The sequence below is a fragment of the Micrasema longulum genome, unplaced genomic scaffold (genome assembly GCF_059751315.1).
Source record: "Micrasema longulum isolate JH-2025_06_02 unplaced genomic scaffold, ASM5975131v1 h1tg000762l, whole genome shotgun sequence".
NCBI classification, from domain to species: Eukaryota; Metazoa; Arthropoda; class Insecta; order Trichoptera; family Brachycentridae; genus Micrasema; species Micrasema longulum.
This window is the reverse complement of record NW_028277956.1, coordinates 297615-319335: the sequence shown is the minus strand read 5'-3', so window position 1 is coordinate 319335 and position 21721 is coordinate 297615. Positions and strand designations below refer to the sequence as shown.

The 21721-nt window shown below is 30.5% G+C and overlaps 1 protein-coding gene and 2 long non-coding RNA genes across 3 annotated transcripts in view; 2 read left to right on the top strand and 1 right to left on the bottom strand.

Moving 5' to 3' along the window:
* The window catches only part of LOC148279111 (uncharacterized), a 253209-nt gene that overhangs the window by 101487 nt on the left and 130001 nt on the right, over positions 1–21721 (top strand). The gene's annotated exons all lie outside the window — the stretch shown is intronic.
* On the top strand, positions 10413–11196 carry LOC148279113 (uncharacterized). Its single transcript, XR_015822980.1, has 2 exons — positions 10413–10551; positions 10880–11196. It is a non-coding gene; the product is annotated as an uncharacterized LOC148279113 (long non-coding RNA).
* Positions 11523–19241, bottom strand: LOC148279112 (uncharacterized). The gene is made up of 5 exons (XM_088230433.1): positions 19227–19241; positions 14106–14243; positions 13935–13979; positions 13464–13517; positions 11523–13360 (listed from the first exon to the last, which is right to left on the bottom strand). Exons 1-5 carry the CDS (start codon positions 19239–19241, stop codon positions 12608–12610), a joined length of 1005 nt encoding a protein of 334 aa, XP_088086559.1. The 3' UTR covers positions 11523–12607.

Sequence of the window (21721 nt, the reverse complement as noted above, 5' to 3'; positions counted from 1 at the left end):
AAACTTCTTCATTATTTGGGGGCGACATGAACTGAAATACACTCTTATGATAGAGAAAACCCAAAATAAGTTACTGAGATATTTCTACACGATGAAGTGCGGGTATTATCTTTGACTCTTGCCGATAGAGTTTCTACAGGGTATGCTTGGCTAGGAAGGAATGTTTTCATGTGTATTCGACTACACATTTTCATTGATTGTTGCGCGGTATGGTCGATAATCCTGATATTTTGAGGAGTATTGGTTTTTATTTTCCTGATAATCACCCAAGACAGCGTCAGTATACATTGTTTCGTATTTTTGTGCCTATCAATACGCAGTGTGTAAAGTTGCCACTTGAACCAACTAAGGACAAGTCATACGCTAAGACTTCCATATTCTCTTTTTAAAAATGTATTCCTTCTCGGCAGCAATAAATTTAGATCTAAATAACTCCCTAGAGCATGAAATCTAGCCTGTCAACAAACATTTGGACATACTCAAAACATTGTTGGTATTATGGTCTTTTAGACAAATGCGTGGAAAATCAATGTATGATAAAAATGATGAAATCGGGCGAGAAGGCAAATCTGAGACTAGTATATTTGATAAAATCATGAAAGGGACTTTGAGATGGTTTGGTCATGTAGAACAAATGGATGATGAAAGAATGGTTAAACATATATGTATGGCGAAAATGAATAGTAACGTAGGACGACGACGACCAAGAACGATGTGGCATATCAGATCAGATAAGATTAAGAAAGGGTATCTGAGATGGTTTGGTCATGTAGAACGAATGGACGACGAAAGAATGGTAAAGCAAGTATATATGGCGAAAATGAACGGTAACGTGAGACGAGAACGACCAAGGAAGACGTGGCATGATCAGATAAACCAAAATCTAGAGTCTGGTCATCTCAAAAGCAGACACAATCGAAGGGCATGTATGACGAGATGTATGAATGTGGAAGAAGCTAGAAATGTATATTGGGATAGACGTGTGTGGGGATTCATTTTCTCTCCCTACCCCTATGGAGAAATGGCGTGATGATAGTAGTAGTAGTAGTCATCATCATCATTCACTTTCCGCACCCAATGCTGTATAGGGTACTGAATTGATACACCAATCGCAGCGTATCTTGATCATTTTGCTACATGAAGGTAAGATGATCAGTCTAACGCTTCAGGTACCAGTCGAGGGACTATGAAATATACGGGTGTGGAAACACCCTTTTGAATAAATATTTAATTTCAACTATGTCGAGAATCGAACCAGAGATCTCTTGCATGGTAGGCAAACGCGCTATTACATCACGAGGCCGACAGTAGTAGTAGTAGTAAGTATTAAATTTTAAAAAACCTTGTAAATATTTTTTTTAAATCGTGAAAATGTATACTTTTTCACGCCTCTGACTATCCCTAACCCCTAAGGGTACACGTAGCCGATTTTCTTTGTAAATTGACGATATTCCCATAAATGTAAGTAGATACATTCATGGTACAGAGTATTTCGTACGCCCTAGTAAAATAAGTGAGAATAAAAAGCACGTACCGAACCAAAAAAGAAATTGTGCCTATTTTACCTTTATATAATTGTATTGCGTTTTTCGCCAAGTCGTTTTTCCTGAATAAAAAATGGCAACTCCAGCTGAATTCCGAGAAAAATGTGGAAAGTATATGAAAGTAAATATTCCAGCTGCGGCAGACTTATTTTGCATACCATTAGGAGGGTACTTTATAAGGATTATGTTTAGCTAAGATTACCTCTAACCCCAATTTCCCCACTACCACAAAGTAAAAAGTCTTTAAATATTTCATTTATGTAAGTTACAATTACGCTATATATTTTTGTTTACTTTGTGATGAACAGAATCCGAGTTATGTTTTGTTTAAAAAGAGGCAGGATCTTGTGCTTGGAGAGTAAAATATTTATTTAACAATGTATTTGTACACCAGAGTAGGGGAAGGTTGCCAGTATTGGACCATTTAACTTAGGAGAAATTTAAATATACTATTTTAGGATATATAATTCATAAAAAGCATTTTATAAATACTCGATTCATTCATAAACATTACAGTATGTCTGATAGATTTTTAAAATTAGCCAATAAATGGAAAAAAACGAAAACAAAAAAAAACTTTATGGCACCTCATTTTGACCAGTGTTACCTTGTTTGAACCATTAAGGTACCATTATTAGACCAAAGAGTTTTTAATGCCAATTTCAATGTTTATATATGATTATTTATTTATTTATTTATTATACGGCACAAGTGCCTGTTACAATACAAAATAATGAGTTAGTTAGACATACAAAAATTTAAAAACATTATTAAAATAGGGGTATAAAAAGAAAAAGAAAAATAACAAGAAATATTTATATATATACAAACATGTATGTATGTCAGCATACAAATATATATAAAAAAAAGTAAAATGAATAAACACCAGATTATGAATCAAATTCCGTTTTTATATTTAAAAAATAATTATTATTTTTAAAACCTAAGTGAAGCTTTAAATAAGGACTAATTTCTTAATTTGAGTAAAGGGTATTGTTTAGCAATTCCTTTTAGAAAAAGTCTATTTTACATAAAACAGTAACAAATGGTAGATAATATTTATGAAAACACTCGGATAAACCTTTTATCGATAAAACAAAGATCATATATGATACTTTAAAAATCGATATTAAAAAAATTTTTGGAGCAAAAATCAAAATTAGTCTGGTAAATATTAACATGTAGTAGGCACTATGAATTAGTTACTGCAACAAGGGCAAGAATATTGTTAGGTTCCTTTTATAACGCTGGCGCACTCTTCGTGAGCCCATGATTTGTACTTTAAACACTGTATTATATCTTCCATGGAACAACGGAGACAAATTTTGCCTAACTATTTTTCTATTTCTTCTTTTTTTTAAATTTTATTTATTTTATTAACATAAACGGCAAATCTTTTTTTTGCAAACATGTATAATACTACATATTTGGCTTAATATATATATATATATATTTTAAAACATAAATTTCCTTATACCCAAGATTCATATAAAAAAATTAAACCTAAAAATTATACAAGATTTATATTTATAAAATTAACCTAAAAATTATACAGCATATTCAGTAGAAAGTTTAAATAATAAAACATTTTACAGTAATACAACAAGAAAATCATAAGTACTGTTTCATACAGCTGGGCAAAGTGAACAATAAACTGTACATATTATGAAATGCATGAATAAATAAATAAAATTACCATTCACCATCTTTGAAAAAGTTCAAAGGTTTGTTCTGTAGGAACAATACCCTGCACTAAATATATCGGATACGTGGAAATAACTATTGCCGAGTTCATGAAGTCTATTTAATACGGCATGACAAGTATACACTGTCCGTGAATTGTTGCTACAAAACGGTTTTTCCAAAACTTTTGAGACGGTTTTCACAGCTCCTTTTCTCCTTTGATTCATGGGCCTAGTTTTTTAAATTTTATATGGAGATGCAGTCAATTCCATAATATTTTGGGTCTTACGATTTTGTTTTTTCAACTTTTTAATAACCCTCTTCGCATCCAGTGTTATATCGTCGATGTTAATGTAAGAGCTAGTATTTTTCATCAATGATGTCGTAGTTTGTGTTTTTGAGGAATAAAAATGAATAACTTTTGAAGCGTTATACTGGATTTCGAGTGCTAAAGAACTATTATCATTGATAGGCGTTTTTTCTGGTGTTGTTACTCGTACTTCTTCTATTAAAGTTGACTCGTTAATAGTAGAATCCATCAAAAATGGATCTAAATTAATTTGTTCATTAGCGGGCTGAGTTATTGGAGAAATCCTCTTAGTGCCATCCTAAAAAAATATCATCAGAAATTATTCCCACCATTGGACCAGTTCAATCGTAGGATTGGTGGGGGGGTCCAATAATAGCAACTAGGTGTTATCATAAAAATATTTAAAAATCTCCAAACTCAAATCGTTCATTGATATTTTTTTATGATAAAAGATAACTCTTATAAATACACAATACTCATTAAAAAATGCAAGCCCTTATAAATAATATTACAAAACTTACATTCAAATGCACGCCGCGAAAATATTAGATTCTAAGCTTGATGTACGCACTTACGCACGTCACGCACCAACCGAAGCTGCGGCCACACCAAGACGATTAAGATTACGTCAGCAAGTCGGGAAAGGGTAAAGCATGCTTTTAAGCCTGACCTTGAATTTTTATTCCTTGCAGTCCTTGAAATAATGCGTCGGTCTATTGGTTACGCTGGTCCAATGATCGCAACCTTCCCCTTTATTTTATAGTTCCTGAATTAGAACCGATGTGTAAGATTGATCAACTTAACTTGACGTAACAAATATGCTGCGGTTGGTTTACCAATCCAGTGCCCTGTACATTATTAGGCGTTAAAAGGGAATAATAACAATAATACATTTATTTTCTGGTTGATTTTCTAAAAAATGATTTATATGTTTAACTAGTTTATGTATATATTATTAATCGTTTTAAATAAAAGTCATATGTTTTACAAAATTCCGTGTTGCAAAATTGTGTTAAATGTTTAAATAAGGTATTGTTTTTTTTTATTTTTTATTTTTTATTGTCCATGAAATTGTACAAAATCAAGATCGCGCCACACAAACAATAAATAAAAGTTTATCGGCGCGTTTGTAATACTAAAAAAAATATTGGAAATTTTCATCATAAATAAATAAACAAAATATAATACAATACTATGAATTTAAAAAATATACCACGAATTTTTTAAAATTGAGAAATATTAAGTACTGATACACCAATCGCAGAGAATCTCGATCATTTTTTGCTGCACGGAAGTAAGATGATTGGTCTTTCATTTCAGGGGTGGTATTCCAAACGCTCTCGCGGGCGAATTATCTCGTGTATTTACATACAAAATGCACGAGAAAAACTGTTTTCTCGTGCCGCGAGAGCAGTTCAGAATAGCACCCCAGGTGCCAGTGTAGGGTCTGTAATGTAGTTTAAATAATCTTCTTCAATTAATGATTCTAAAAAAACATTTTAGAAAAAGATAACAATAAATCAGCAAATAAAAAGCAACTTTTATTTGAAAAAACAACAATAGTTTATTACAATATTTTGAGTTTGTAAACAAAAGGGACCTATGGAGTCATTAAGATTATTAAATTACAAAGGGGATGAAGAACATTTTAGAGAAGGGAATATGAAAGTCAAGGCATTTACAGGAATTATGACCTGTCATTGACTAGTTTAAGTGGTCACACTGCGTAATATTCACAATTTTGTTCTGAATATGGATGTTTAAACATAGGCAAAATGGAATGTTACGCACTGTGTAAAGTGGCCACTTAAACCAGCCAATGATAGGTCACAAGCTCTGTAAATGCCTAGACTACCATATTCCCTTCTCTAATATGTTTTCCATCCCTATTCTAATTTGGTAATCAATAGTTTAAATTAAATTAAAACCGGCATTGATTTTAACAAACAAATAGACTTGTTTGTATTAATTGCCGGTCTCTGATATGTTGTAACCAAGCATATTCTGAAGAAACTAAGTAGGAAAGAGCCATGGATAATATCCGCACTCCCTCGTGCAGAGAAATCAAAGACATTCTGGACCCTTTCCACCACAAGAGAGTACTTCAACTCACACGGTCCCCAAATTACCGAGCCTCTCACGGATCTACTTCGCACCGACGAGTTGCAAAGAATTCTCAGTACTCGTGTGTTGCCAAAAACCCTGGCAGTACGCAGCGCAAATCCTTACATCTTTAATGAATTACTACAAGCTAAATTCTTACTCAAATTAAAGACATAACCCCAACAATACAACACATACAAATGCTACAATCACTAGATTCTGAACACAAAGACAACTTAAACAAATACAAACTAATACGGCTTTCGGACAAAGGGCTTTTGAGTATTATGTAATTAAAATCTACAACCTACTTCCTCTTTCTATTAAAATAATACGAAATGAGAAAATGTTAAAAAAGGCTATAAAAAATGGATAGTGCAGCTGGGTAGAAGTAAAATGGATTGTCTCATTCGCCTAAACCAATATATAAACTGCTCCACAAATGTATAGTTTATGTTAAGTTTTTATTCTTTGTGTACGCATATTAAATATAAACTGAAATAGTATTTTAAACTGTCTGAACGTTTTGTTAGTTAATCTCTGTATATTAAATTTTCTTTGTTTATTCTCACATGTAAAGATATTTTTAAAAGTATATTGTTAAGTGTCCTCGGCACGGGAACCTCACCTCAGTAAGGTCAAATTATTTTTATTATTAATCTTATAATATTAGAAATCAAACACTGATTTGAGTCTACTGAACACTTTATTTTATTTTTACAAATATAAAAACAAAAATTTCGTGACAATTGTTTCGCCTTGTTAGGGCGTTTTCAAACGAATGTGAAGATTAGATGGATTGAATTTCCTTATATAATTATATAATTCAAGGTACTTAAGTAGAAAATTAAAATAATCTTATGAACTATAGCATGTACATAAATCATAATTGAGGGAAAATCTAATGGTTAAGGGCAAGGCTAAGTGTTTAATAGGTAAAGGGGAATTTAGGTATTTATATTTGAATTTCGGAAAAAATATAACAAAGTAAGTATTTATTGACATACATATGTGATTATTATACGTATTGTGAGATAAATAATGAAGCTTTATATCGTTACTTATACCACCACTTGATGCGGAAAGGGGACGATGATAATCGTGATGAATATTTGTTCAACAAATCTCATTCAATGTTATAAATAATTCAAATCGCTGTGGATAATTCTCTTTACTCTTTACACTGTTCTATTTTCGTAGCTTTGATCCAAATGTTAATAACTTTTACGCAAGAATTTTAATCTAACTTTGTTATTATTATATTTAATGTATTCTACAATGTTTTCAATTGAATTAACGCAACTACGCAGTTACATTTAACCCTTTAGGTCCCAACTTTTTTAACATTTTTTAAGAGACAATGTTTTGAGTATGCTCAAATATTTGCAGGCTGGCTGGATTTTTCCCTAGGGAGTTTATTTATTTATTTATTTATTTTTAGTTCACAAACAGTAAACTACATCACAATATAAATACAATTTAAAAAATAAAAAATAATAACACTAAACATCTTTCACCAATTATATGTGAACACCAATAGTCACAAAAGAAAAATTTAAAAATTGTGCATGGACCAAACTTTAGTTTTCATTATATGTTATTAAAGCAGTTCATTGAAATTTATATAAGATTAATTTTAATAAAATTTAATTTAAAAAAGATGCAATTTATACAATTGAATATATATATTTTTTTTATTTTTTATTTATTCATTCAAAATTACACTAGTTTGAATATTAATGAACTAAATAAGGCTTTTTAGGCTATGCCCGTGTCAAACCATAATAAATAACAATATAAATTCATAGTAAAAATAATTAGATTAAATTATAATTACATGTGATGCAATAGAATAACAATCTAGAAAAAAAGGTACAAGTAATAAATAATAAAATTCCAAAGAATACAAAGCCAAAAAGATAATCAAAAATAATTTTTAAAATATAAATTATACTAATTAACAATCACACATAATCAAATATACAAAATAATGGTATCATTAAAAGTAACAAACTAAAATTAAAATATTGTAGCATTAAAAAAAAAACAAAATAAGAGTATTATTGAAATCAACAGAAAAATAATATTTATATAAAAACATAATTGAAATGATAATTGAGATATGTTTTCTAGAAACTCACTCAATATTATAGTAAGAAATATAAGAAATAGGAGCAATAAATCATATGCCAAATAATAGTACGTACTAAATTAAATAATACAAAAATACAAAAATACAAAATTAAAAAACATAAAAATATCAAGTTATATAATAAGCAAAAAACATGAAATGAGAGGAGCAAATAAATGATATTTATTTATTTATTTTACATTAACGGCATAAATTGCCTTTAACATATATTGAACATAAATATGAAAAAAAAATATATATACATATATAAAAACATAACAAAAATTATAAAATTGCATAACTATAACAATAGTAACAAGTAGGTAAATACACATAAACAACCAAAAATATTAACGAAATAAATACATAAATATGAAAAACAAAAAAAAAAACATTTTAAATATAAATAAAAGTTTAAGAATAATATTGCGAGAGAAAAAAAGAAATCAGACTCGTTTTATAACTATCAAGTCCAGAACCAAATATATCAGCCTTGTCCTCATACTGATTGCCATATCTATGGAACCTAGGGGTGGGCGAGTGCATGTGGTAGTTGGTTCTAGAAAACAAAAAGGAGATCTGTGGCGGGTATGTCGACCAGGTACACGGAAACACACCAACTCCAGTAAATCTGGATAGTCAATTAATGAATTGATCACCTTAAAAAGTAATATTAGGTCAGTTAGGATTCTTCTATCAGAAAGTCTTAAAAGATTTGCTGAAGACAACAATTGATTATAATTAAATAAAGCAGCAGGAATATGAAGTTTAAAATTAATATATTTTAGAAATTTCTTCTGGACGCGCTCGAGTGAATCAGAATGTACACGATAATGGGGCGACTAGCGACCAGACTGGAGAAATATATTCTAAACGACTTCTAACCAGGGAGCAATAAAGTGACTTGATTGGTGCGATAATTTCAAATTTATTAGTAACCCTACAAATAAAATATATATATTGTAAATAGAATGTGAAAACTTATATATGTATTTATTAGAATAAGAAATATATTAACGATCGAAAAATGAAAATTAATTTACTTTGCATTAGCACTCCCAATCCATATAACAATACGGAATAATCAGATGAGGTGGTGCTTTTAAAACAAATATTTTATCGGTCGAAGAAACACAAAAAATAATTATACTTATAAAACCGTCTACTTTTACCGCTGTCCAATTATTTTTAAAAAACTACGGTTTTGGATGTAAAATCGTTATTTAAAAAGAATTGTTTACTTCAAATTCATAAAGCCAACATAAATAGTAGTCTTTCTACGTCACAAAACGTAAGTACGTGACGTAGAACAATTAATAACATCTTAATTAATTCCGGAATAAAAAACAACTCCAGCACATCCGTATACTACTTACATAGGAATAGTTTTCTTGACTGAAACGAACAAAGGAAATAAAAAGTGCAGTCGGGAACACAACATATTTAAGAAAGAAATGGAAAGTTATATTTATTATTATTTTTTGTTTACCACTGATTGAAAAACCGTTTATTTATTTTTTTGTAATTTATATGTTTTACTTGAAATATCAATAATTTAAATAAAATCAACAAATTATTATAAGACGTCACTCCCTATTATATACACAATAATTGGTTTTTCTTTTACGTAATGGGAAACGTTTATGTAAATACAGGGTGTTCTTTAAACCCTGTCACATCCGTAACCACGATAATCAGCATGAGCATAAAATATGTTTTTAGAACGAATAAAATTTAAAAAAATAAAATATTTAAAAAAACAAATGGTTGCTAACTTCTGCAGGAAAGAAACAAGGAGGAGGGGAGGGGGGAGTCTGACACAGCGTAACCACGCGGCCACGCCCCCTCGCCTTTCCCCCGCAGAAGTAAGCAACCATTTGTTGTTTAATATTTTATTTTTACAAATTTTATTGGTTCTAAATATTTTTAAAATATGCAAATATGTCTTCTTGCCCATACTGATCATCGTGGTTTCGGATGTGACAGGGTTTAAAGAACATCCTGTATATGTATTAAATTTATATAAAAATTGTATTTGGTAGTAATATTGTAAACTAAAAAATAAAAAATAGTGCTTGTCGGTGAACCAAGTTAAGATACGAATTCCGTTTGTGTTAGTGGGCACTTTAAAAAATATATATATATTTTTTTTGCTAAGCAAAGTTTATTTAATATTTGAGTGGTCTGTATTAATATATCAATGCCTGTCGGCCAGCCAAGTAAACACACTTTTTCGTGAGTTTGCACACTACGATATATTATATTACGAAAACAACGGCCATTACAGAATTGAATGCACTGTACGCATATTTTAAGTAAAGTACTTTGTACTTTAAGGCTGTAGTCGGTAAATTGAATCGTACGGTTTGCCGCCGAATGCGTAAAATATACCGCTTCAAGACAAAGCAATCAAAAAAAATATCCTGTTACATTGTATGTTCGTCAATTTTTACGTACTCTTCATACTTTGTTTGACAAAATGAGAAAGACAGAGATAGATAGAGTTTTTGCGTGATTATTTAATAGGTAAAATCTATAAATAGCACTCCTGACTAGCGTACTGCAGAGATAATGTAGAATTGTACAACTATCAGAGAATCTGTGACATATGTTGATTTCTGGCTTCTGGGTAATTATGGATATTTGTATTTTCGAAGTTGACAGATAACAGTGTTATGTTTTAATGAAAATGCACCATGTCACTAAAGTGAATGCCAAAAAAATAATGCACTTCATAATATTGTTTTCAAGAGAAAAATTATTTGATCTCATCAAATTACGTAAGTAAAAACATTTTTTGACAGTATGACATTTTATAATATTTTTCCTTTAAACTGATAAGTTTTTTTGAATTTGCACTTGATCATGTATTTCGTAATAAAATTGTAAAAATATGGTAGATAAATTCTAAAAAATTAACAACATATAATGATAAAAGACTCGCCAAATACCTAAAAATATTTTTATAGGTTAAGAATGTATTGTGTATATTATTTTAATTGATTTTATTTTCTTAGTTACTATTTAAGTTCAAAACCATGATAACTATCAATTAAGGTAAGCATTGCATTTAATCTACGTAAAATTTATAAATACATTTCATTCCAGGTGCAACAGACAAAAGAATAATGCAAAAGAATAAAGTCAAAAGGGTGCCTACCAACTTTTACACTAAAAACCTATAAAAGCACATTTAATCACCTATCTAAGAGTTGTGTATCAAGTTCTATATAGTAAAGCATGTATTCCACTCAGAAAATACTAAAAGGATGTCTACATAATCTTACATGAAAAAAACTAAAACGGTAATTCAAGCATTTTAAGAGTTTTGTGCATAGAGTGGAAACCTTGTATTGACAAAATACTGTAAGCGATTATTTTAATATGCATTGAGAAAATATAAATATGCTAAATTACTTACATAATAGTTTTATTTCTATTTTTACACCTATGTGAGAGTGACGTAAAATATTTTAAAAATATATACAAGTGTTTTAAACCTTTTCGAAGTAAATAGAATTTTGGATATATCATCATCCCTATCACCTATTGGTGCATAAGGCATTGCATTTGAAAACAAAATACAGCGTATTTAATAATATATAACATGAAGGTAAGATGATCAATCCTGCAGTCCCGTGCCAGTCCAAGGAGAATTAAATATTGCAACGTAAAAACACATAAAAAAAATATTTCACTTAACCCTGCCAGGAATTGATCGTGGGACCGCTTGTAAGTAAAAATAAACAAATTGTGGAGGAAAATTTCATTTTTATTGAAAAAATACTAAAGTGCAAATGGTTCAAAAATATATATTATTGGGAAGAACCAGTAAAGAATCCCAATATTTTTGATAACAATAGATCGCTAGTTATTTTATGAAAAATACATTGTGAAAAAGAACTAAGAATATATTTCATGTTACAATGGTCTTGATTTAGGGGGGACAGGTTCAATCAAAGTTGTGTATCTGGAAACAGAAATTAAAAAAATAATAAAAGCAACATCTACATAAATTAAAAAAAAAAAAACCATCATAGTTGAAAGAGGGCGGAATTTCTAAGCTGATTTAGGTAAATATTTTTCTGAAACTGGTGAGTATAATTTAACTTTTACTGGTTGATGGGATGTTTTCGTTAAACAGCTTTTTTTTAACAATTTATGACTTTATTGGGGGCAACTTTTTTGTTTTCGATAGCCTCGAGAACATTTGGTGGATCTCTGATAGGCATGGATCGTGTAACTCGGGGGTCAACAAGCTCTGGAAGCAAACAGTTTAAATAAAAAGATTTTAATTTTATGTTGGGCTCCGGTCCACACTCCAAAAAGACATATTTTTTTTAGTAATATGCAACTGTCCTTGAACTTGGTAATACCAATCGTGATTCTGATTTACATAATACTCGGTATGGTTTCTATTTCTTTTCCAAAACTTAATTTTACCACTGTCGATGGCGGTTTCAACAGTCATAGTCATATTAGAAGCAGACGATGGACATTTTATTTCTATAATGATACCGCTATGATCCGTACTAATGTTATCTGGTGTGGCGCCTAGAAAACAATATTCACTATCAATAAACAGCCCACACTTCTGAAATTTGATATTTTCTTGAAGGCTTAATTGGTTTAATGCGGTCAGTTCATAATCCTGACCATATTTAATAGAAAAAATATTACTTAGCGATTTACTATATGGCATACTTTTAACTAACCCTGAACAACTAATTCCTATTCTTCTTTTACAAACTTTACCAAACCATGACGCAGTGAGTAAATTTCTACACTTTTCTAACCATTCCCCGCTATCTGATTGTAAAACCGTTCTTCTTTCTATCAAATTTCTTTCAGAATGATCGCCGATTCCATACCACTTGAAGATCCTGAGTAATTTTTAAAACATTCATGTTTTGGTGCCTCAATATTCTTATTAGTTGCTCTGGCACAAATCACACAGTATTTATTATAAACACCCATATATAGAACTTTCCCCGTACGAAACCCTACTATAGAAGCTGCGCCCGAGTTAGACGAGTAGTTGGTTTTGTATGATCTCTTAGACCAACACCCGTCAGCCACAACAGTTATCATTGGTATACCATTTTCATCAATTTCACCATTCGCAGTAGCCAGTTGTCCCTCTTCTTTCGTTGCCTCCTCCATAACTTTTAGTTTCGCAGTATCCCACCATTCACACACTTTCTTATTGATCTTCAAATACTTCCATTTACTCATGCAAGGAATTCCAACAGCAGCAGTCAACTCTTGCAAACCACTATATCCAGAACCGATACTCGATATTCCAGACACAAACGATTCATTTAAACTCATTTCATTCGATCTGTCCTTGCAACAATTTACAGAAAAACATAATCCACACATATTACATTTTAAATTTAATATAGAATTAAAGCCATGCAACTTTTCATCCACAATCACCATATTCGTTCCTTTGCAATCAAACATGGAAGAATGAGAAAATATTTCCTGGATTTTAGTGAAAAATTCCTGGATGTCCACAACTCTCCTGCCTTCCAACTTAAAGGGGTGTAATGGCTGTGCTAGCAGTTCTGGAACTAGCTGTTGCGCCTGAAATAATACAGATTAATTAATAATCATAATCCAATTTAGATCTCATTAGCTATTTTAATGTAAATACTTAAAATATTCCTACTTCGATATGAATACTAACCTGACAACCGTCATCTTCTAGAATATCAGTTGAAAGATATTTCGCTGGAACACCCTAAAACATTTCAATTTGCATATTACCCAAAAGGCAAATATAACCCTACTTATTGATAGTCAATATTTAGAAAATAAGGGTTATAATAATTATTATTTGTATTTTTTTATTGTGAATGCAGACAATTGGTAGAATTCTTTGTACTTTATTACTTAATTAATTATTGTACTTTATTTTTTTAAATATATAAGAGCGTATACTGTGACGCGTTTCGTCTTGTTAGGACATTTTCAAACGACGGAGTGCGTCACAATATAAACTCTGGTCTTTTTAAACAAATAAAGTAAAATAAAAATCCAATAAACGTGTTTTATTTAGGGATACATTACCAAATTCAAACTTATTTGTACATTTAGTATTGTTTTGTAAAATGTTGTAGGAATTTTATTTATCTAAGTAAATAAGACAATAACTTACAGTGTATTCTCCACAGGCCTTAGTTAATTTGAGCTTTTTTGAATCCTAAAATAAGCAAATAATAAACTGTTACATTTATTTGTAATGGTGATACAATGATTTATGTAAATCAAATGTCTGTCCTTTGTATTCTAAATTTTAATACTAATAAATTAATCAAATCCAACTTACATTGCATTTCTCCTTTGGAAATTGGGATTGATTTAGTTTTCGTTTGGTTTTTTCGTTGGTTTTTTCGGCATTGTTATGATAAAATCGGTCACTAAATATTCCAAATTTATGGATTAAAGTATCACTCGTCTTTGATTTCTATAATAAAGTAATTCTGATTGATAGAAAATATTATTAGTCAGCGGCCGGCTAAGCAAAACGTCAAACCATCACAATGAAGTTGGCTGCGTTCGCGACATTGTAATAATTATATGGCTGTTTAGTGTACACTTTGTACATAGTACCTACCGAGTGCTGGTATGTCCTAGATAAATGTGCAATTTGACCGTTTTTGTGTACGAGTAAAATGACGCCGTTAATTGTTATTTGAATATGACGTGAAATTACATTTTTGAATGATTTATCAAATTCGAACAAACTATTCATTAAAAAAATAACTTGGTTTTGATCCTGGTTTAAATTGTGTTAGAAGGAACACAAAAAATATATGTTTCGAACTAAATTTTGTTTTGAAAAAGGCATTAAAATTTTGAGCACAGAAAACACGTCCGTCTGCGGCCGCTCTGAGGGCCGATCTGAATGTAATAAAAACCCAAATAAGACATTGTTTAAAATTGAATATTACAACTAGAATTATCGTATTGAAAAAAAATAAAAAAATACAGTTCTATAAAAAAAGGTTTTAACTAAACTATTTCAATATTTAAAATTTTTTTATGGTATTACTGATTGCATAATTTTACGTAGAAATAAAGGAAAAATTTATGTGATTTAAAATGCTTATATTTCTTTTCAAAAACAAAAAAATAAGATTCTGCCGCGGCCATCTCCTTTTTAAATTTATTATCTTCAAATCATTATTAAAAATTTAAGTTCAATACTTAGTCTTTATTGAGATCCCAGATTAATAAGCTTAGTCTAAATTTTGAAATTGCGTAATCTGCCGGTCTGAAAGTAATTATATATAAATAAAAAAATAAATTTAAAAAAAATACAGTTCTATAAAAAAAGGATTTAACTAAACTATTTCAATATTTTTAATTTTTTTATGGTGTTACTGATTGCATAATTTACGTAGAAATAAAGGAAAATTTTACAAAAATTTATGTGCTTTAAAATGCTTATATTTCTTTTCGAAAACAAAAAAATAAAATTCTGCCGCGGCCATCTCCTTTTTAAATTTATTATCTTTAAATCATTTAAAAAAAAAATAGTTCAATACTTAGTCTTTATTGAGATCCCAGATTAATAAGCTTAGTCTAAATTTGAAATGGCGTAATCTGCCGGTCTAAAAGTAATTATATTTTAGTTATATGAAACTTTGAAGTACATTTTTTGATAGAAATACCTATAAAAAGTATTGTTTTTATCTCATACATAATTTTTAATTTTTTTTATTGCGCGATTTTTGACAAATATTCGTTTTAAAATGGCAAAATCGTATGATTTCCTAATTTTGCGTTCGTTTTACCAGACTACAGCCTTAACGACTGTTGATTTGATGTAAATCCGAATGTACAATTGTTTATTACCCTCAATACTGATTTTGCTTTCATTTTACGCACGTCTTGTTCGATTGAAAAATCACATAAGCAAGTTTTAATTACTACCATTAGACAGTAATATTGTTTTAGATATCATGTTTTTTTTTCATGTTCTTTTACGTAGAGCCGAATTATTTATAAGTGCAGCCGAGCCGGTTAGAATAAATTCTGAGCCTATAAACCTCTTATTTACAGGAACTGGTTTTTTATTATCTATTATGTAATGCGGTTGTTTGGTATAAATTATGTAATCATAATGTAAGTAATTTGTTGCTTATTATATTATATTGTCGCTTACATTATAACATAACGTATTCTAAAAACAAGTCTTTTTGTGCGCTACCGCGTGATTACGACGATTTTTTTAATTGCCAGATTGAAAAAATAAATAAAATTTAAATACAAATTAAAAATAAATAAATTATAAATTTAATTTGAATTTTTAAAAAAGAAATTCCATTTTTTTTCATTTTATATTAGTAGATATACATTAGTATATTTACTAGATTTCTTTTTCCTTCATTTTTTATTTATTATTTTTTTAAAGGAAAAACCCGCTAAGCCTCTATTTTGAGGCTTGTCAGCAGGTGGGATAGAGAGGATATGGAAGGAGATAATGAAAAATACACCACAACACCCAGACCAATTGATAAAAAAATCTTTCTTGGATTTTTTCTTGCTGGCGGGAATCGAACCCACGACGCCAGTTTTACAGATAGCTGTCTAATCAACTGCGTCACGGCGCCTGTTTTTCAATTGAGGTACACGGTGCTATACTATAGGCGACGGTATTTTATTTATTTTTTATAGATCTATATCTATATATGAGTATATGTTTATAAATGAATCGCTGTTATCCGTCTCGGAAAAACTTAAAAATGGCTAGACAGTTTTACGTGCGGTTTTTGGCAAAAAAGTCTAATTTACGTTCTTAAGGTTTATGAATAATAGCAACTTCAATATGTTGAGTGTAAAAAAGTAAGAAGCAAAAACGCAAAACCTACCGATATAGAAAGTTTTATTCTGATACTCAAAAAAATAACAAAATCAGTTGACTTTTGAGCGCGGAATAACCTAACATAATTGCAAATAACAAAAACATAAAAAGGAACTGTAAATTCAAAATTTTCCTATTATAACAGAAATGAAGAACATTTTAGAGAAGGTAATATAGAAGTCTAGGCGTCTACAGGGCTTATGACCTGTCTAGTTTAAGTGGCCACTTTACACACTGTGTAACACTCACCATGTAATGCCTAGACTTCTATATTACCTTATCTAAAATGCTTTTCAACCTGTGTTGTGATATGTTAATATTAACCCCTCTCCCTTAGGAGTTGAATCCATTCCTTGTCTACAAAAATGTGGGCAAACTAAAAACATTGTTTAAAATTTTCATTTTCTAATACATTGAGTTTTTTTACTGACTTTTCTTGGTGGAACTGCATTTTAATTATAATTAAAAAAATACAAACATACATTTATTTATAATTTTTACCAGTCTGACGATGTCGGTCGCGAAAAATAAAAAATCTGTGTAGAATAAAACTACATTTGTATTTTTATTACCATATTTTTTTTATAAAAAATACATCGGTACTTGCGTTCTTATGATTTACTAAAATATTTCAATTATTGGAACCATTTTTTCTTAGATGTTCTGATGGGAAATAAATTGTGATAGATCGGGGTTTATACCCCGGACCCCGCTTATTATACGTTATATAATATATTCTTATATAGAGTTATTATATATTCTTGTATTTTTACTTATGTATTTTACCATGTCTTGCATTTTTTTGGTATTTGGCAAGAATGTGGTTCTAGATCACACAATAGAGATGCTTGTAGTAAAGCTCTCGTGCACATACAATAGACGGTCTTCAATAGTTCACTAACCCCATTATAGTAGAGACCTCTTCGTGCCATGAAGACCTCTTCAAGTGTCTCTATCGTCCTGGTCCTTTCAACAATTACAGAGCCGGACACATTGTAACGTGATTAAACTAATGTACACTTTAGACTGTATTTCATTAATTAATTACTCAAGTTCAAATACACATGATTTTTTAAATGGACGTTATTCATTATATTCATCATCATTATCAAATTCTAATTTACAGCCAATGGTGTAAGGGCACTGCATTTTTAATCAGCGTATCTCGATTATCTGTTTCGGAAAGGTAAGGTGATCAGTCTTATACGTCAAGTACCAGCCCAGGGACAGTAAAATGCTTTGATGAAAAATCCCTTTAAAACAAATATTTCATGGTAGCCTTCCCGAGAATCGAATCCAAGCATGGTAGGCGAACGCCCAAACTAGTACACAACATGTCGGACTTATCTCCACTCGATTTCCTTTTTTGGGTATTTTTTTATCTTTTATTCTATGTATAATAATAGTCCCTCACTGGTTCTGGTACTATTGCACACACATAAGTGTATCTTCACCCTCCCAGAAACAGATATCATATTCAATTTATTTAAATTCATTTAAACAATTACAAATATGGCACATAAAAAGTTCACAAAAAAACACGAGAAGAAAAACAAATAAGGTGAAGAGTAACGCATAGGGACGACTCGGAGAGCGGGGTTCGAACCTCGGATCTCTGATCCGTGAGTCCGTAACACTAGCCACGGGACCACAACCCGATTCATATTTTTGTTATTGATTAGAATTGTTTAAGCATTATTTAATGACAAAACACATGTAATATAGAAGGTCCTGCCTAAAAACAGGCATTTCCTAGCCAATCGGAACCTAAAGCAAAAAACCTCTGTACATATAAAACTGTAAAATTAATAAATAAATAAAATCATACGTAGTTATGATAGTATTCAAAACGCTCCAGTATACGCTGGGTCAGCGCGCTGGCGTTAAAGTTTCTACGATTAGTTATTTTCACGGTTTGATTGAAAAGATATATTAAATTATTGCTGAATTAGTCTTAAAAAAAATGATTCTGAAAATGTAAAACTAAAGAAATAAACGAAAGGGTTTTATTTTAATTTTAAAATGCACACATCACGTGCGTGCGCGCGTGTGCATTTTACGTGAATACTAAATATACACATATATATGTTTTGATCTGCATAATACAGTAATGGTTTTTATAATATAAGTCAAGTGAACTAAAATGTAAAAGATCAGGTACTTTGCCATGTCTTAAAGATCCATTAATTTTTGTGAATTCTTTTTTGGTTGATTTTATCACAAAGCATCTGGTGAACAGAGTGTATGGCGTCTCCCGCAACGATCCACCAATATATTTATATAGATGAGAGAATTATGTATTAGCAATTTAGCATACAAATGTAAAGTGATTACGTAACTAATAATAATTCATTGCAATTTTCATCGTCCTATGACGTCAGAAGCATTATTCAATTCACTAGCCGATGACCGGTTTCTTCAGTTCTAGGAAAATATCATTGAAGACTCTCCACACTAAATTCAATTTATCTTAAATACATTGATGCGTAGTTTTTTACGGTCGTTGTTATCAATACTCGTATGTATCGTCTATTTTGGGTGATCGCGTGTTGGTTGGATTCGTTCCGAAGTTTCGGCTACCGTTGTAGGAGTCATCTTCAGGGCAAATTATGTGTCGTGTATTGCAGTTAACATACGTTGTGTCCGTTATACAAAAGATATAAAAGACAATTAACATGTTATAACAACAGAGAAGAAGAACATTTAAGAGAAGGTAATATAGAAGTCTAGGCGTCCACAAGGCTTATGATCTGTCATTGGCTGGTTTGAGTGGCCCCTTTACACACTGTGTAACATTCACCATTCTACCCATATTTGAATATCTGTATTCCTTCAATTTTTTCACACGTAGATATTGTGTTTGTATTAAAACAATAGAGTCATTTTTTAATATTTTGGTCAACTGTTTAAATGTGTTTTTGAAAAAAGGGCAATCAAAGTGATAGCGGGCCATCACTAATAGGGTGGTCAATCATTGTCTACTTTACCCTATCTCGGATTTGTTTATTTTTAAGACGACTTTTTAAGGAGTTGCTTGGAAAATTTTCGCCTTTAAAAATAATCTTACTGTATTTTGCTGGATCTGCGCTGGAGAAAACGCGTATATTTGTAAAAAAAAAACAAAATATCTTCGTAAGTAACCTGTAATTGAACATTGTTAGAAAAAAAATTAACATTTTCTATTTTTCAAACTGAAAACTTAATTTAACTTTTTACATAAAATTGAAGATAAATTTTAACTTCCCATTAATATGGACTGGTACCTGAAGCGTAAGACTGATTATCTTACCTTCATGTAACAAAATTATCAAAATACGCTGCGATTGGTATTGAAACATACAGTGCCATATGCACCATTAGTTGCGGAAAGGAAATAATGAAATGATGAAGTTTTACAAATAAAAACGCTTAGTTTTGGGCGTTTCAAAGTAACTTTTAACTTATTTAAATATATTTCGTTATCGGTTTTGGCAAAGGTTTTTTGAATTTTTTTTAAAGAAAATTTTCTCACCTTCAAGATATTGTGTTTGCTTATTATTATGCTGTAACATACATTATTTGATTTGATTACCGGCCTGAGAAATGGAATGCAGACGTGAGCATTTTCAAGACCTCCTTCTGTTCGCGTTCAATCGAGGGAATAAAGGAGAATACATTATTGACCAATTTGTTGTAAAATAATGAAAGAAAATTATCGTGGTCAGTATTAAATAAGAACGCCTTTCTCGAAAACCACCACGAAAGCTTCATTTTAAAACTTTTACTTTAAGTATGTGTGTTAACATAAGTTGTCCGTTTTTTTCCAAATGAAGAGAACAAATTATAACAAATATTATATTCTCCTTTTTCGCTCGATTGAACGCGAACAGAAAAAGATGTCAAAAATGCTCACTTGCATCTACTTGACGTTCCATTTTTAAGGCTGGGTTTTTGGAAAAAAACTGACGAAACTTATGATAACACCTTAAAAAAAAGGGTTTAACTTCCAGTAGTTTGTACCGTGTCGCAGTCGGCAGTAGGTACATTCAAGCGAGTTTTGAGAAAGCACCAATGCAATGATAACAAATATTTGTTGTTATTATTTTCTAATTGAAATATATTTTTAAAGTTATTTTTATGTAAATACTCCTTAATGTGATTACGTAAGTACAGAGTTACTATAAAGTGCTGACTAAAAACTTCCGCAGATTCAAATTTAAATAATGAGATCATTAATCTCCGCGGCGGTTTGGAATACAGGGGTTTTTAATTAAGAATTATATCTTAATAGTGCTGTTAGCTGCGTACAAAGTATTACACATATCTGATAGTTAGTTCGGTACTATATTTCTTTTAAATGGTTTCTTTGTTAGGTAAAGTTACGCAAATTTAACGAGGCATTAGACCTCAGTATTAGAACTGGCTGATCCACTACGTCGTAGTACGACATGCGAAGGCAACAAACGTGGGTACACTATTTTTTTTATTTATCTACAAATCATATAATGCAAAGTATTTTACGAAGATGTTTTAAGTTTGTCGATTTTTTTGTAAACGAGAACTGGATTCAATCCGCTAGGATTTGTAAGTATTCAAATATTACAACAAAGATGAATAACACTTTTGAGAAGGAAACATAAAAGTCTAGGCATCTACAAGGCTTATGAACTGTCATTGGCTGGTTTTAGTGGCCACTTTACACACTGTGCAACATTCAACATTCTGCCTACATTTGAACATCTCCTTAAAGTCAATATCCCTTTATTGACGCGGGGAGATTCATTTGATTAAATTATTTCAACAAAACGCCTGAAAATATTTATTTATATATATATATATATTAAACCCTAGAGGGGAAAATCCATTTTTTGTTTTTTTGTTTAAATTATGCAAATTCTGAGAAGTGTTCTTTTTTACATTTACACCAGTCTTGTATGATCTAATTATAATTATTTTATTGAGTAAACAATATTTTGACAACAATTTTAAATCGAACCCAGTTCAACGCACAAGGAGCAATCGTACGTATCTTAGGTGCTTACTTATGAAATTTCTGTTTATACAGATTTAAAAAAAAAATTGTCGTATTGTTCCAT